Source organism: Phalacrocorax aristotelis, chromosome 23 (assembly GCF_949628215.1).
Source record: "Phalacrocorax aristotelis chromosome 23, bGulAri2.1, whole genome shotgun sequence".
Classification (NCBI taxonomy): domain Eukaryota; kingdom Metazoa; phylum Chordata; class Aves; order Suliformes; family Phalacrocoracidae; genus Phalacrocorax; species Phalacrocorax aristotelis.
Genome location: NC_134298.1, coordinates 1,701,240 through 1,718,340, shown reverse-complemented (window position 1 = coordinate 1,718,340; position 17,101 = coordinate 1,701,240). Strand labels below are relative to the sequence as shown.

The 17,101-nt window shown below is 48.8% G+C and overlaps 2 protein-coding genes across 2 annotated transcripts; both read right to left on the bottom strand.

The window, feature by feature from the left end:
• Window positions 1–699: 699 nt before the first annotated feature.
• LOC142067768 (gametocyte-specific factor 1-like) lies at window positions 700–10,541 on the bottom strand. The gene is made up of 7 exons (XM_075116708.1): window positions 10,423–10,541; window positions 8,511–8,608; window positions 6,157–6,283; window positions 5,077–5,163; window positions 4,563–4,623; window positions 3,497–3,585; window positions 700–1,370 (listed from the first exon to the last, which is right to left on the bottom strand). Coding segments are annotated over exons 1-7 (486 nt in total). The 5' UTR covers window positions 10,445–10,541; the 3' UTR covers window positions 700–1,368.
• A 5,785-nt stretch (window positions 10,542–16,326) lies between these two features.
• Window positions 16,327–16,632, bottom strand: LOC142067955 (feather keratin 1-like). Its single transcript, XM_075117003.1, has one exon. The coding sequence runs from the start codon at window positions 16,630–16,632 to the stop codon at window positions 16,327–16,329; it is 306 nt and encodes a 101-aa protein (XP_074973104.1).
• Window positions 16,633–17,101: the final 469 nt, after the last annotated feature.

Here is a 17,101-nt window from a genome sequence, read left to right as displayed (position 1 = left end):
ACTGCAATTATAAATAGTTGTAATGATGGAGGAGGGTCACCTTCGTGTTCGACATCCTTACAGCCTGTTAATCTTGCATTCCCAAATCATTGAAGGGAACAGTAAAATTATGGGTTTCCTGCTCTTCACAGGCAACGGCGTATGTAGCACACGCCTGAGAAAGCTGCTCAGAAGGATATGGGACTTCAGGTCTCAGAGCTCTCATGTGTTGGCTGCACCTACCCTATAAGAAAAATCCACTTCTTGTGGTCCTTGTCCCTCAATTACTGTAGGCAAGGGGTGCTTTGAAGTCACAACCACAACCTTCCGAGCCCATCTGGTCCTTTCCAGGAAGGTAGGGCTACTGGAGAACAGTGCTCTCCCAGGATTCACCCTGACAAAAAGCTGGGGCCTGGGATAATGTGCCTCCTGGGAGTAAACGCGCCCAAAGCGCACCTCCTCTGCAGTGCAGACAAATGGCAAGAACTAACAAAAAGCAGGTAGTTACTGCACTAAATACTGCCAGTCTTTCACCAACTGGCAATTAAATGAGCTTAGGATAATGGGGCCCAGTTATGGGATCTATCTGTAAAATTATAATGCTCTGGCCCACAAATCCTGCAAATAAGCTACTGTGGTCAAACCAGGAACAATCAAACAGCTGACATTTGTCACCACTTTCATTCAAAGTGACGAAAAAAAAAAAAGAAATAAGGGGTTGAGTGGAAGGCTTCCTGGGTAAGCATTTACTTATCCAGCAGAACAAGAGTGTAAAAATCACCGCAGGTGTCTTTTAGAAATATAAAAGAGGTCCACGAGTATTTATAATCTTTTTATTCTAAATTCCCAACAAGAACCTTGACAGAACCAAACTTCAAAATAATCCTGTATTATTTTACATCGGTAGTGATACAGATGGTGAAAATTCAGTATTTTGAGGAACTTTCTTTTCAAAATGTGAAAGGCATTAATTTCTTTCTAGACAAATACCATGTCTGGTTTCTTAATTTTGTGTTTGTATATTTAGATCCCATTTTGTAGTTTGGATCCATTTTTAGAAATGTACTGCTTAATCCAAACATTTACACAGTCCCAAACATGTATTTTTAGTGATTTAAACCACTCCTGCCTCCTCCCTCCCTGTCCCCTCCAGCAAAAACAGTTACATTAGAGCTCTCAAACATGTTTTAAGTGTTAGCAAACTACAAAATCCTAGTGGAAACTAGACAAGTATTTAAGAGTACTCTTTAAACTTCACCTGTTTAGTATTATGCATATTGTGGGGAATTCACAGAAGATTCCCCATTATTGTATGACTGAAGCACCACGCGCCCAGGTGACAAAGTTAAGGCTTAAAGCTTGAAGCCGCAAAGGTGTGATCAGGATGCTCTCTAGGAAGAAGACAGAAGTCTGTAAGTGACATTGTACTTTTCAACCCAAACTGTCCACTTTATATGGCTTATGTGGACAAACTCAGATGCTGACAAGATAAAAAGCAAGGAGTGCATGCACATAAAAATACTGCTAGGTTTAGCTGATCCAGATGAATTTAATTAAACACTATGTGGTAGGAAGTCTCAGCCTCTTTACAGGCTGAAGAAACTCTCAGAACTTACTTCATGCTCTCAAGGATGTAACAGGCCCTCAAATCTGATTCACTAGTTACAGATATTATGACCACAGCTTACTACAGAGAAAGTTTTCTGCACCTCCGCAGCAAACAACCAGATGTTCTCACAAATGTTGAGGAAAAGTTCCACAGAAATCACTCTAGACACCATATAATCCTGAAAACAGTAACATGCAGTCTTGCTCTGCAAATGCAAGACGCATGCTTATGGTGCAAGGTAGACATTCCAGGAAATTACTCTGTTGTGTGGTTCCCAACTTCCACTGAAACGGGACTACAATAGTTCCTGCTACACCAAGGTCTGAATTCACACAAATATACCATTTTTGCAGGGTGTTTCCTCTCCCCTCTGCCACCAGCATAACTGCACCCCTTTAGCACAAAACATTGTCCATAAACAACTCTGAAGGGGCCTCTTTTACAAATGCACACACTTGTTTTAAAGCATCAAGCTAAGGGACAAGATTTTAGGGGTATGTGCAAGCCCCCCATGCTGTCCTGGTTCCCACTATCACTTCTCTGATTAGCAACCTAATCAGGCCCTGCCTCTTCTACTTACAATCATTCCCCTTCCCCACCACTTAAAGCTGATCACTGCTTCAAGAGAGTTCTGCTGTTTCCAAATCGCTGGAGCAAACAGAACTTTGCAGATCATCTGCACTGCCATTTGACAAGTAAACCAACAGAGGCTTGCCAGTCCCTGCGTTTTTCCTGTTAACTGCTCACTGCTCTCTGAGGAGGGAAGATTTTTGAGTTGGTGCTGTGTAAATTTATCAGTCCATTTACTCAATAACAGTAACAAAGATCACCAAATGAAGATGAAGTTAACTTATGAAACAAATGCTTGGGAAAAAGACTTGGTAACCAAGGATAGTTTCAAAAACTCAGGTGCTGCAAAAACATGTCATGCAGCAACAGCCAAGTCCATAGAGTCCTGCCATCAGGTCCAGGGAATATCAACCATCAGCAGCTTTATGGTCCTAGAAAGGGAGCCATTTAGTGCTGGGATGGAATGAACTTCCCAGGGGAAGAGACACTAATACTCCAAACTCTGAAAAGGGCAAGACACATTTTTAGCAAGAGATGGAAAGAAATACAAGTATTTTCTCCACTCCCCGAAATGCAAGTGGTCTTTGCTGAAGCAGCACTTGTCACCTTGGCAACAACTCTTACCTACAAGTGACATCAATTTGGTTTGGCAGATTCAACCTGACCCTATGGCAACTGCACAGTCACTGGACTGAGCAGAAGCCATGCCTGCAAAGCCCCAAGCGTACTGGCTTTAGTTGCTCCAAGTGGGAAACAAGTCATTCCTCAAAGCACCTTTAAGCTCTGGCTTTGCTGCTAATGGCAAATAATGGTCTGTGATTTCAGCATCAGACACTTCAACAGAGGAAGCTCCCTCCCTCCCACCTCCAGATGTAGTTCGATAGGTTTTTTCCCCCAGTAGTGCTGGTTTAAGCAGCCCAAGTTTTCCCCCCTCCTCTGACTCGGCTGTGTCTAGCAGGTGAGCAGAGTTGCACAAAACAAGGAAATGGTGTGGTTTGGGTGGGGTGTGAACGGGGTTAGTGCAGATGGTGTGGAAGGATTTTTTTAGAGAGACATAGCCAAAGTGGCCGGGGAGCAGGGCTGCTTAGATTGGACCCTGTAAAGAAGTGCCTGTCAAGTATATGAAATAAAGAATACAGAGGATGCTTCAAAGAAAGGATACAGAGGATGATCCAAGCATCAGATTCCCCCAGAAGCTGCTCTCAAGGAGGGAGGTGTTACATACCACCCCTCCTGTCCATGCAGTGGTAGCCATAAAGCACTGCTGCAGCCAGAATTTTCAGCAGCTATCACCACGTCAGAACTCACAGTGCCAAAACCCACATGCATGGTACTTACAGCCTTTCCATGACACGGCATATGGGAAGGACTCAGGGGCACGTACTCTTGAAGGCAAACAATTCTTCTGTTCAAAGGTCGTACTGGAACTGAAAGACTTCAGTTACTTCTCCTGACAAATGCACTTGCTCAAATTTATTTATTTTGCTATAGCATGGAGGAAAGCAGGGACATAAGGGGGTGGTACGTTGCCACTCAGAGGTGATAATGCTTAGAAGAGCTATACACACTCTGAACACTAGAAAGTTTTCTAAAAAGTGCAACAAGTGAAACCAGATGTCACTGTTGTTGTGGAAGGAGAGGTATATCATGGTTGAGCTCAAACAGAACTGCAGAGCTGTCAGGGGCAGGGCTGTTGCTGCATATGGGCTTAGACGAACCTTAAAACAGGCTTTGGCAACTCTGGTGGCGTCACCGTATCTCGTAGACAGCCTGCAATCATGATCCACTGTCGGATCAATGAAACCAGTCAAGACAGCTCCATCCAATTCACAGCTGGCCATTAAGCTCCTCATTCCCCCAAACCCAAACCGTGATTACGCTTTGCAAAGGGCAAGAGAGGGAGGATTTCTGCTGCCATTGGGCCCTAATGCCAGCATATCCTCCAAGTCTGAGGTGACAGGAGGTCACAAGTGACTGCTAGCTAACCATTAGCTCAACAGAAGCCCACTAACTGTTTGAAAAGGCTCCAGTGGGAGGCACCTGGTCACATTTCCAAAGTCAGCATAAAGGCTCAGCACCTTTCTCCCCTGCACACTGGCCAGACATCCAGCAGGAACTGAACATAGGCCATGGGCAGGAAGAGTACCCTGCCACGTGCGTACAAGAGCAGAGACAATCTGTGTTCCTAAGAGCTTCCTTCTCTTATGCAAGCCAGTCATATGAGAAAGCAAGTAACACTGAACCAGCACCCTAAGAACATTCACTGTTAATCAATATCCCTCCTCCCAGGGTTTGTAGAGCAGCAAAACAGCCCATGTCCAGCCATCGAGGCTGGGTTGGGAATAGGCTGCAATATTCCTCTATACAAAATGTTGCTGTAAGGAATCAAACTCGCATTTGCTACCTGTTAATGCCAGAACTGGTTACACCCCAAACAAAAGGAGAATCTGACTGCTCCGACAACTCTGCAAAAGAAAACACATGTTGTGGCTCAACTAAGAAACTCCAGCAACCACCATCACATCAGGAGTATCTGTCATAGTTTTACATGTTCAAGAGGGAGTAAAAGTTGATGTAATGATGAATGCATCTGCTTCACTGTCATTTAACTGAGGAACATAAGAGTTACATTTCCACCGTCACCACAGAATCACAGAATACAAAAGCTTTAGATGGGAAGGAGCAGACACTTGCAAATAAATCTCCATGCCAATTATGGCAGGCATTTTGAATAGTTCTCTATACCAAGAAAAGCCTGCTGGGTGGAGAGATGCATGGTTTTAGGAATGAGCACAAGCAAGATGTCCTACAAGTGAGACCTAAGTGAAGAGCATCTCTGGACTTGCTCTGTCCCAAGAGGAGCTGAAGGACAGGACCGGGGAGAAGGCAGTAGTGTGGCAGATGGGGAAGTTCCTCACCTGTTTCCCAGTCTTCATCACATGGAGGTGCCTGCCACGTGCTCACAGCATTCATCTGCTCTCTCTGGAAGCCAGAGGACTGAATCACTTCAGGAAGAGAGAAAAGCCAGTGACTAGCAGCCAATCCTGCTTCAGAGGCATTAAGTGCTTTGGATCAAGCTGTAAAACATCTCTTGGCTTTAGAGGAAACCCTGCACAATGCACACAGGTTAGGAACACCCAGGAGCCAGGTACTGATCTGAAATAAAGCCACTTCAGATTCACCTTTTTCAGTCAACAGGGAAAGACTCTGCCCCTTGAAACTTTGCTGCAGGAATGCTCCAGTGAAGAGGAAGTCTGCTTAAATGAATGCAGGCATCACTGCTACCCTCAGTGCAACTCTACAGAAGATAGAGGGCTATCTGCTCTGTAGTGTGGCAACCATTACAGAGCCACTGCAGGGGATGTAAAAGACACTGCATAGCACAGGATGCCTTCCTAAATACTATGGGCTTTCCAGACAGCCCCCCTCCCACCTTGTCTCACTGGGCAGGAGACTGAGATCTTAATTGCATGCCAGATGAAGCAAGTGCTGCAGCAGAGCAGCCTGGAAGACGAGGTGCCCATCTCTTGGTGGGAGTCAGCTGTTCAGGTTGCCCTGGGGGAGAACAGTGCAGGGGTTTCCACAGTTTAGACACCTATTTGGTAGAAGTCAAGTTTTCACATGGCATCAGTGGTCATGTCTCAACAAAGGGAGATCAGCTCTGCAGAAAGAAGTGCCTGTCCTTCTGGTCATTACAGCATCCCAGCTCCTGCTGTAGGTACTTCAATGTGCACAGTCTAGGTACAACCTTTTTATTCAACAAGCCTGGTAACAAAATACGTGCAAGGCCTACTGGAAGCATCTGCAATATTCTCATGAACTTACACAATTAATCAAAGCAAATAAGACTCCAGTTTCCCCAAAGCTGCTGTATGACACAAAACCATAGGCAATAATTTGACTCCCGCTTTTTGGTTATTCTATGAGCTATCCTTACAAACGGGAGACCTTGGTCCCCAGGGCGAAGAAACATCTTGGAACATGGGTGGTTCTCTTACCTATATCTTCCTCAATGAACACTTTGTCATTGCACTTCGTTATGTGATCGCTAAGGTCAGCTTGAGGAACTAGATGGCGAGCGTTGAAGGGGCACGTGGCCAATTCCTTTGCAACTTCAGGGTAGCTCTAGACAAGGGAAAACCAAAATCATGTGCCATATCTCTCAAGTTCACTTATCTCTTGCTAATCCATAGACAAAACCAAGGATATTTGTGATGTTGCTTTAAAAAAACTAAACAAGGAATGGCAATATATTGTTCAGACACTTACTAAAAATGCAAGGGGAAACTAACATGACTATTCTTTAAAACACACTTCAGTGAGAAACTGAGCCACTTGAGTTGACTGAAATGAAGCATACCCTCAGCTAAACTCCCTATAATTGGCTGCAGCACTGGCAACATGGCTGCATGGTTTAAAGCACAGATGAAACTATTTTAAAAACAATAGGGGAGAGATGTTAGGCAGATCTAAACCATTCAGATATTTTTTATATAAGCAGGCACAAAGGCAGAGAAATTCTTTAAAGCTCTCAAAACAGCTAGGGAGTTAGCAGCATTCCACCTGCAGACTTTGGTGCTACAGGATTATCATTCAAGTAAAACTTTATCACAGACACAGGTTCTACTGGCAGTGCTCAGCTGTCACTACGGTAAATCAGTCCACCACCTGCAAATGATACAGCCTTTACTAGGAAAAGCACAACTTTGCCACTGTACCAGTGCCTGCCTGGTTCTGGCTGATGCAGCTCTGCTGGTCAGGGATCAGACTTGCACCTGAGGCAGATGCAGAGGCAGAAGTGCCTTGTACAGACACTGCTTGAGGCAGCGTCTCCTCCACTACCACTGATATTGTGACTGCAGCACAGGCTGCAGTCACATCCAAGGCCCTTGTCATTACTCAGCCTATACAGCCAGGGTTGCTGTGTCCTCATGCATCCATCATTTGCTTCAACTAGCTTGAGCAAGCTATTCTGGCTGCATAGCAGAAGCTTCTCAATGCTAACACAGTTCAAGGTGAGAGGATACAACTTTGCTTGCGGTGTACCCACTTTTGTGGCAGGGCTGCATTTGGCACAAGGCAATGGGAAGCTGAGGCAGGTGGAAGTGTTTAATTGGATTTTATGCATAGGGTATGCAAAGGAAATCCAACAAACTACCAAGCAAAAAGGACAACCTCCACCCAGATGCATTCCACTGCAAATAATCACATAGTGGCATCTTCAGATGGATCAGATGATAACCCCCAAGCCCTTCTTCTGCTAATTACTTACAGATACCAACTGTCTGATGGGTGATCGTTATCTCACCTCATCCTCCCAGCTAGGCAAGCTTGCCAAAACTGCTTAGTCATCAGGTACGTAACACAAGCACAAAACCAACTTGGTTAAACTTTTACTTGCCAATATTGTTCACCTTGCTCACGTGCACATTCTTACCAATATTTGCAGGGGATCAACAAGGAAAATTTCAGCCCTCTTAAATATTGGAAAGATGGAGGTACCCATCACTTAGCTCTGCCCACCCCGTTCTCTAGTTAATATTTTTTAAGGCTCTAGTTCCACCAAAATGAATTGTTTATAAAGTACTGATACCAGGGCACACACCCTACAACTGCATCTTAACTGGAAGGCACAGCACTGTTACATTATCTTAAAAATGCATTGGCAAACTTATTGGTACACTTGAAGAGGAACAATTTTAAAAGGTCTCTGCAAAACACCAAAGCTCAGTCAGATACTAGCACTTGACATGGTTTAAAGAAAACAAGCAACAGAGAAGAGAGGAAGGAATGCTTCCTATTAAATGGTTTTTATTCAAATTCTGGATAAAAGATAGGGAGGGGAATAAACCGTCTCCTATGTATGCTGAGCCCAGGATGTGCAGTTTCTGCCAGATGCACAATAAATAGTTCTCAGCGAAACAAAACAAACCCCAAAACCCTGCTATGCAGCTACATTTGCAGCACTTAAAAATGAATTGCAGCATCACAGCACTTCTACTTTGGCTAGCCAGAAGGGCTGCACACAACTCAGTCTGAGTTTTCTCTTGAACTTAAGTGGAAAAATGTATCTGACCTCCATATGAGCTGCTGGAAGAGACCAGAATTTCCTCCCTGACCTAACCATGAAGAATGTCTACCTCCTTTCAACAGAGCCACACTGGTCTTGGGTGAATTAACATGTGCTTGAAGCTATTACTAACCAAATAAAGTTATATGAAATAAATGCTAAACAAGGCTTTGTCAGGAACTTACTCCAGCCAGCCCATGCAACAAGAATGAGAACATGTACATCATATTTACATGCACAGAATTGCCCCTATCCAGTGCCTTGTTTGGCAGTCCAGCTTACCTTCCTACACTTTACAAGGTGATAGGGAAACCGGCAGGCTCTGATTCGATGATGTTTATTATATGGACATTGTATTAATCTGTCTGGATCCAAAACATCTAATAGAAGAACAGAGAAAAAAAACTAGTTAGAAAGACAAGATCTAGCATCACTAACAGTGAAGTGGGGGGAAAAACATCGCAGGACATCAGGGCTGTGATCTTAGGGAGTTAAACCAGTTGTTCTCAGCTTGAAACCATTAATTAAGGCAGGCACCTGTTTTGCATAAGGAAACACATTTATTTTGAAGTTTGCAGTGACTGGGACCTTAGTCAAAACAGAGAACCATCAGTAGCACTGAGCATAACAACTCTTTAGGTTACCATATTAGGTAGGCAACCACACTTACTCAAAGCGAATGAGGACAGCAGTGCTCTTCCAGCTATCTTAGAGGAAAATCAGTGGGATGATGACACACCCACCAGCGCCTTGAGGATCACTGTCAGTCTGAACCAAATCTTTTTTGATCAACAACTAGTTTTGCTGGAGGAAGAATGCCAGACAATTTAGTTTCATATCTGAGGAAGCAGCATGCCTCACATGGTGCATGTGAGCTCTAAGAGAATTTTTTCATGCAATTATTTAGGAGCTGAGGGGTTACTAAACCAGCTAAAACACCTAAGAATTTAGGCACTGAACAGTAAAGCAGTATGGATGCATGCACACATCATATACATTTTTACCTATCTATAGATAAAAATATATTAAATATTAACAAATCTATTAAAAAAACACATTTCCACATTCTCAGTGAGGAAGAGAGACAGTCAGAAAGAGGCACAGGTCACCTCTACTGCCGGCGGGTCTGTGTGTGGGGTACGCACATGGGAGCCAGACCAGGCTTCTTTCGTCCTTTCTGCTCTGCCACTCCTTTTGCACAGGCTTTTAGCACACTTAGGATTTGATTACACAGTAGCTTAAACAGATCTAAGTATGGGCAACTGCTTTTTAGCCTCTTCCCTGCCATCAAATCCCCTTTTCTTATACATGCATTGGTGCTCAGCTGTCTCAACAGCCAGGGCAGGGAGCTCTATCAGCCCACGGGCTGGCAGCTAGTTAGCACGTTGTTCCACAAGTCACACTGAGCAGACTTCATGCAGGCAGGAAGGACCTACCCCTTCTTTCCATCTCAGCTGTACAGTGCTGCTACTATCAGCTCTGCCACCTGTGAGCACCTCTCACCTCCCTTGGCCAGTTTAGGTTATTAGAATAGCTGAAAACTAAAGACTTCATCATTAAGAAGGATTTACAAGCTTTGTACTAGTTCAACTGCCCCTGGAAGAGCAATCAGAAGTGGTTTCTCTCTGTGAACTGGCTCAATACAAGATCAGACCAAGCACATTCCTAGTAAAAAGGAGACAGGTGACTACCAGAGGAAGAAGAACATAAGTACATCAGACAACAAACACAAAAATCACAGGAGCTGGCTCAATCAGGTAAACAGATGTAGGTAACAGAAGGCTGCAATGAGCAAAGCTGCTGGGGCACCACAGCAATGTCCCGTGCAAAGGAGATCCCTGTCCCTCAGCCGTACTGCATGCAAACACAACTCCACACCAGTCCTAACACGGCAGGTCTGGAGCCAGCTGAGACAACAGCTACAGGCAGAGCAACGCTTTAACCAAACTAAGTCACTTTATTCAGATGCTTCCTAAAGGCCAGACCCCATCCACACCAGAAGCAGACCTCGTGTGGAAACCACATATAAGACTGACCTAGTTAAAATAATAAGCAACCCACTGGAGCCTTCTTGGCTCCTACACAGAACGCAGAGACAGACTCAGACCTAGTGCCGCAGGGCCGGGCCTGGACCTGCCTGCAGCAGAAGGCAGCCGCCTTCCCCTTCCCTCCGAGACTCCACCCCGAGCCTCACCGAAGTCATCCTCCAACTCCATGGCGGAGAAGGGCTCCGCGGGGCCGGCGGAGCTCGCCGGGCCGGCCTGAGACGCTCCTCCGGCACTGGTGGCCGCGTGCCGCTCGGCGCGTTTGCGCCTGCGCGCCCGTTTCCTAGCGACTGCCCCCGTACCCGCGCCAGGCCCCTCCCGCCGTGGAGCCGTTGCCGGGGCAACGACGCGGCTTGGTTCTCTGCCGGGCGCCGTCTTCCGGCCCCGGCCCCGGCCGCGCGAACCGCGCGTCGAGTAGCGCCGGCCTGGCGCCAGGGCCCTCCTCGCCACCGGCGCCCGGGCCCTCCTCGCCACCGGCGCCCGCGCCCTCCTCGCCATCGGCGACCGGACCCTCCTCTCCACCGGCGCCCGGACCCTCCTCTCCACCGGCGCCCGGGCCCTCCTCGCCACCGGCGCCCGGGCCCTCCTCGCCACCGGCGCCCGGGTTCTCCTCGCCACCGGCGCCCGGGCCCTCCTCGCCACCGGCGCCCGGGTTCTCCTCGCCACCGGCGCCAGGGCCCTCCTCGCCACCGGCGCCCGGGTTCTCCTCGCCACCGGCGCCCGCGTTCTCCTCGCCACCGGCGCCCGGGTTCTCCTCGCCACCGGCGCCCGGGCCCTCCTCGCCACCGGCGCCCGGGTTCTCCTCGCCACCGGTGCCCGGGTTCTCCTTGCCACTGGCTCCAGGGCCCTCCTCGCCACCAGCGCCCGGGCCCTCCTCTCTACCGGCGCCCGGGTTCTCCTTGCCACTGGCTCCAGGGCCCTCCTCGCCACTGGCTCCAGGGCCCTCCTCGCCACTGGCTCCAGGGCACTCCTCGCCACCGGCGCCAGGGCCCTCCTCTCTACCGGCGCCCGGGTTCTCCTTGCCACTGGCTCCAGGGCCCTCCTCGCCACTGGCTCCAGGGCCCTCCTCGCCACTGGCTCCAGGGCACTCCTCGCCACCGGCGCCAGGGCCCTCCTCGCCACTGGCTCCAGGGCCCTCCTCGCCACCGGCGCCCGGGCCCTCCTCGCCACTGGCGCCCGGGCCCTCCTCGCCACCGGCGCCCAAGATGGGGACTGAAAACTCCAAGCCCTTTCCCAAGGTAGGGAGAGTGCGTCCCTGCCCTCGAAGTCTCGCAGGAGGCTGCTGCTGTGAAGGAGCTGGGAGATGGCGGAGGTCGTAGTGGAGCCATGCAGCCCTGGTGGGTGGCCTGACCTGCTGGGCTATTTCCAGCTGTTTGGAGCAAGGCGACTTGGTTGCACCTCTTGATTTCTGCCCCCACAGGTTTCCTACCTCAGAGAAAAGAGCCAGCTTCGAACAAAGGCCAGGTTTTTACACCCTGTTCTAGGGCATGTGTGATGTAGGAGGAAAGAAACTTGAGGGTTTACTGTCACATGAAATCAGAGAGCTCTGCTGCTTCCTCTCCGCACATTGCTGGGTTCAAAACCACTCACTTTTGCCTTATGATTGCTTCATTTTGCAATTAAAATATAAACGTTCAGTGGATGTAGAAATGAACGGAGAGATACTTTTTCAAAGCAGAAGGCTGGCGACACAGGCACCTGGATTCTGCAAAACACCACCGAGGTCCCTTCAGCTGCAGTACAGCCCAGGGCTAAGAGGACAGCATCTGCCTGAGTGTTGGCTTGTGTGGATTGGGCTCAAGAGCAGGTCTCTCAGGCCTGTGGAATGGGACATGCCACCTGGAGAGCATAGATGTGTGTGGAAGATGGCTGGTTACAGAGTTCATTAGCTCCCCCGGGGCATGGACATACCCTGCTCTATGATGGGATCCCTGTCCTGATGCTGTGTAGTATCTTTCAGGCATGAGGGAAAGAAAGCTGAATGACTGGAAGAAAAGGTCTGTTTTCCACTGCAGCATGGTCTTAGCTTCTCCCTCCAGTCCCCCCTTTTCCCAGGGCAAGAAGAGAGAATGAACATCTGAAAAAGAGTTTGCTGCTCTTTGGAGGTCAGCGTAGACTCCACTGTGTTGATCCCTTGCAAAGTTTCCTGGTGAAAACAGGCCAAGAGCATCACAAGACGGCCATACAGACATCCATTCCAAATCACCATGCAGACTTTGATATTGCTCATGACGCACTTGTGGAGCAATTTGGCTTCCAGGGCTGCATCTCTGCCACTACCTTTCACTGGTTCCAGCAGGGCTCTGAGCTGGAAAGCCCTTGTCAGAGGGACACATTTGCAGGTGGTTCAGGTTGAATGTAGGACCAGTGAACTGAAGACATATCCATGGAAAGGCCTGCTGTTAGGCTGAGACTCTGTCCCCCTTACACTGCCCACTCTGACACAAGGAACACTCCCTAGAGGCATTGTGAAAGCTCTCCAGGGCGCCTGGACAATCAAGGGGTCTCATCACTGCACCAAGCAAGTGGTTGGTCTCCCAGGGCCCCAGTGGGCTTCCCCCAGCTCTACTCTCCTCCTGTGCATGTGAATTTGAAAGCCTGGAGAGAGATTTTCAACTGAGACACATCCCAATCCTGGATCCTCGTGGCCACTGGAAAGTGTCCCGCCACTGTCTCTCCTCAGCACTGTCAGAGCATGACAAGCATCCCCTAGAGCTGAAGGATCTGGGGTCTCTGCTGAAGGTGAGTAACTGCTGTGCTGATGCGCCTAAGGCCCTCTGAAGCCATTGTTTATTCTCTGGCTGACTGTCCCCTCTGGGCTTGAATTGCTGAGAACCCTTTTCACCTTCCATTTGGTTGTCCATGAGAAAATGAACTCCTCTATCATGTTGTCTGACTGCAGCAAATCTGCTGTAGATACCAAGTTAGGGGACTCGGTCACTCTGGTCAGGTACAAGTACTTCAGGACAAAGGGCAAACCAAGAGATTACAGAGCCTACAGAGAAAGTCAACTCGTGTTTGTGCTGCTGGGTAAGTCACACACACCAAATATTTTTACTGCATAGTCTTCCTGGCATTCATCATGCTGTAAAGATTATAACCATGACAATGATATTCATGATCACTGCTCTGCCATATGCTGCACCAACACACAAGCCTGGCCAGCATCATGGCCAGCATTTTCTTACAAAACTTGCTTTGCATTGGCATGTCTTCCTATACATCCCCACTCCATCTAAAGTGGCTTCTTGCAGCTGAGCAGGTTTTCTCAGTAGTGAGACAGGCAAAGGATGGGAGGATGCATGGCTTCTGATTTAGAACCTAGGTAGTTTTTCTGCAAAGAAAACAGCAGTTTTTAATTTTCTCCCTCTAAATGAGATTATGGGAACCATTTGCTGTAGAGCTGAAAACATTAATTTCTCCTCCTTTATTCTGCCTCTACTTTTATCCTCCCTGGACAATATATGCTTGCAGCCCACGTCTCCTCAAGGCAATAGCCCTTCCTTGGAACTAGCTTCAAATGGGGAGACTCATATAGATGTGACCAAAAAGAACTGACCTTCAATCCTCTGATGTCCTTGAGTGGAAAAAGATACGCTAGAGGGTTTTCCACTGTTTTAGTTAGAAGTTACTGGACAAGGTTTTCTGGCAGTAGGTCCTGCGCTGCCTGATTTAATTCCAGGAGGTAACTGAAGACTTGCCAATGCTCTCTGGTAGTAGCAACAGGAGAGTCATCTTAAGGTACAAGAGTTAGTGTGTTTACAGAATCGCAACAGTAGATCAGGGGAACAGTGTAGGCTTCTCTTGAATGGAAATATTGATAAAGGACATTTTCAAGCACAGAGACGCTTGCCTTTTCCTGTCCTTTTATCTGCAAAAAATATGTAAGATCTTAAACTGCCTGAGACAGACTAAATCTGTCAAAGGATTGAGATGTCTCCCTGCATACGTGATCTTGCAGTGGTGTATTTCTCATCTGCACTAATGCAGATCATGAAGCAACTCTCACCAATATGTAAACCCAAGGGTTTACACACAGGAGTGACTCTTTTTATCCCTATTTTCAGAATGCTCCCAGTCATGGAATGATTGACGTGTGTCTTGGATGCCTGTTGTGAGCTCTCTGTTGGGCTGCAGAATCTAAAGCAGCCATTGCTGATAAAAGGATGGGCTGTGCTCCATTCTCAAAGCTACTGGGAGAACTTCTGACAGGAAACTGTCTCATCACAGTCACGGGTCACTCAGTGACAGAGTATGCATGACTTCTGCAAACCTCACCCTGAGTCCTTGACATCTTGCCTTGCTTTCTCCTCTCTTGTTTCCACATTTAACCTTCACCTCTTCTTTTTTCTTAAGCCAAGCAGAAGGGAAAGAAACTCCTCGCTTGCTGATAGTCTATCCCGCACTTCAGCACTATCCAGCACTTCAGTCTTGAAGTGCTGAATACTACGTGCTGCTCTCCAACTGTGGGGTTATGAAAAGACTCCCAAATTCGGGGGTGTGTGTTATTGTGAATTCAAGAGACGCCATGAACATGGCCATCCTCTTTGGCAAGCAAGCTGAGCCATGTGTGTCTGTTCCCTTCTTAGACTAATTAACACCTGCCCCCCACAGCAGACCCTGCCCACAGTGGGAAGATCTCTCCAGTGGGGGACATGTTTATATGGATGCAGTTCTCCAGCAGAACACATTTTCCTGAGTTGCATTTGAGCTTTTGTTTGCAAAGGGCTAGAAGTCTCTGCTATGAAGCCAACTGACGATTAGGGGTCTGGGAGTTTCCTGCATCATCATGCTCAGAAATGTCCTGAAGCAGTTCAGCAGCTCCCCTTCCTCAGCTACAACCCTCTATGAAGTCTCTCCTGCTGGTGACAGCACTGCTTTGGAGAGTCTCCAGACTCTAAGAATGATTGGCCACAACCCTCTGTCTCTCTTCTTGCCCTCAGTGTCTCTGCAGAAACTTTCCCCAGAAAATTTCCGACAGATTAGATGGAAGTAGGATGACGTGAGCCTATTCACCTCGTTCTCACTCCTGCTGTTCTCTGGGATAATTTTCTACCTGAGCCTTTCACCCAAGCACAGTGGAATCCAGCACAAGAGGAATTCCCTTTCCTCCCCTCCTATAGACCTTGTGGGGCTGCTGCCCTCCCAGGGCTTCCTGGAGCCCAGGCTCCTCAATTGATATCAGCAGTGCCCATGCATCCCTTCCTCAGCAAGTGCACTGGGGCTGAGAAGGCACGTCTAGGCAGAGGATCAGCAAAGCAGGGCCTGATGGCCAGGGGCTCTGGTGGAGTCATGGACGCATTCCTCACCTGCAAGTGACAGTGCCCCAGGGGACCTAGTGGACTGTGTCCCACCCTCCCCCACTTTGAGAATGCTGAAGGCTCTCCATGTGCCCCATGCGCCCCTGACTTCCCCAGAGAAATGCGCTTTGTCCTGAACTGTGTGTGTCTGCAGAGTCCAAAGAAGGAAGAATTGTGCAGGGAGAGTTAACAATCATTGTGCTAACAACCACTGCACAATGATCCCCAAAAACCTCCCAAAACCCATCCCTGAACAACATGTCTCTGCCTGGGCATCTTGAGAGAGTGTCTGCAGGGGAAAGGATGAGACAAAGGCAGGGACTGGGATGTAGCAGAACTTTAATGAGTCAATAGATGGAAATGTGGTCGATCCAAGCGGAGGAGGCAGTGCAGGGAGCACCAGGGGCAGACATGACCCTGCGCGCCACAGCTGTGGCAGAGATCCCGCCAGGTGCCCATCTGCCTGCCCCTCAGAGGGAGCAGAGCCAGCAGGAATTCCCTAGGCAGGCTTTGTGGGGCTCAGAGCCACGGGGAGCATGGGAGATCAAGGACTCGCGAGGGAAAGGAGAGAGTGGAAGAGGGGAAAGGCAGGCATGCACTATGCTTTCCGAGAGCCCATGCTGACCCTGTACTTCTGCAAGGGGTGTTGGCATGGCTCAGCCCCTCTGAAAGCAAGAAGCGGGTGCTCCGTCGCCAGTCTAGTCCCAACTTGTGGGTCCCTGGGGACCTTCCCCAGGGCCATCGCCAGCAGCTTTAGCAGGGGAGGCAGCTCCTGCCGCAGTAGCCACTGCCCAAGCCGGAGAGGCCAAAGCCCCCGGAGGAGATGGGCACTCCCTGAGAGCTGAGGATGCTGCCAACGGCAGCGGAGGTGGAGGATCCCACGGCGGTGCTCTGTGGGAAGGAGCTGAGGATGGGGCCGGGCAGGGTCACCACCACGGGGGAGGGCTGGATGACGACGGTGGAGTCCTGGCACTGCCTGACACAGGGCTCATTGCAGCTGTTGGCCAGCGGGGTCGGGCCGCAGGGCTGGCAGGGCAGGCACGGGTTGTAGCAGGACATGTCTCGGGGCGGGAGGTGCACCTGTGAGAGTGGGCAGGGGGAAGCAGAGCAAGGGAGATGGATGAGGAAGCAGCCTGTCACTCCACCATGAGGGAGCAAAGGCGCAAATTGGACACGAGAGTTGGAGTCATTGTAGGAAGGCCCACAGGTTTCTTCTTTCCATCAGCCCAATAGAACTCTGCAAAGAGCAAGCAAACCTAAGGAGGTCTCCATCTAGCCCATAGCTCATCTCAGTCAGGTGCAGCCTCTTGCCATGTCATACCTTCTGCCCCTTTCCCACTCCCATGGCAAGCAGTTCAAAGACCCCACATGGTATACAGGGGCCAGTATGAGGTGAGAAATCCCAGAGGAGGAGGAAGACGAGGAGAAAAGGCTTCAGACTCACTTTATTCCCAAGGAGCTGGAGGTGAGAGCAGTGGATGAGTGAGTGTAGAGAAGGGCCCACTGTTAGACTGTTACTGCACTGCCC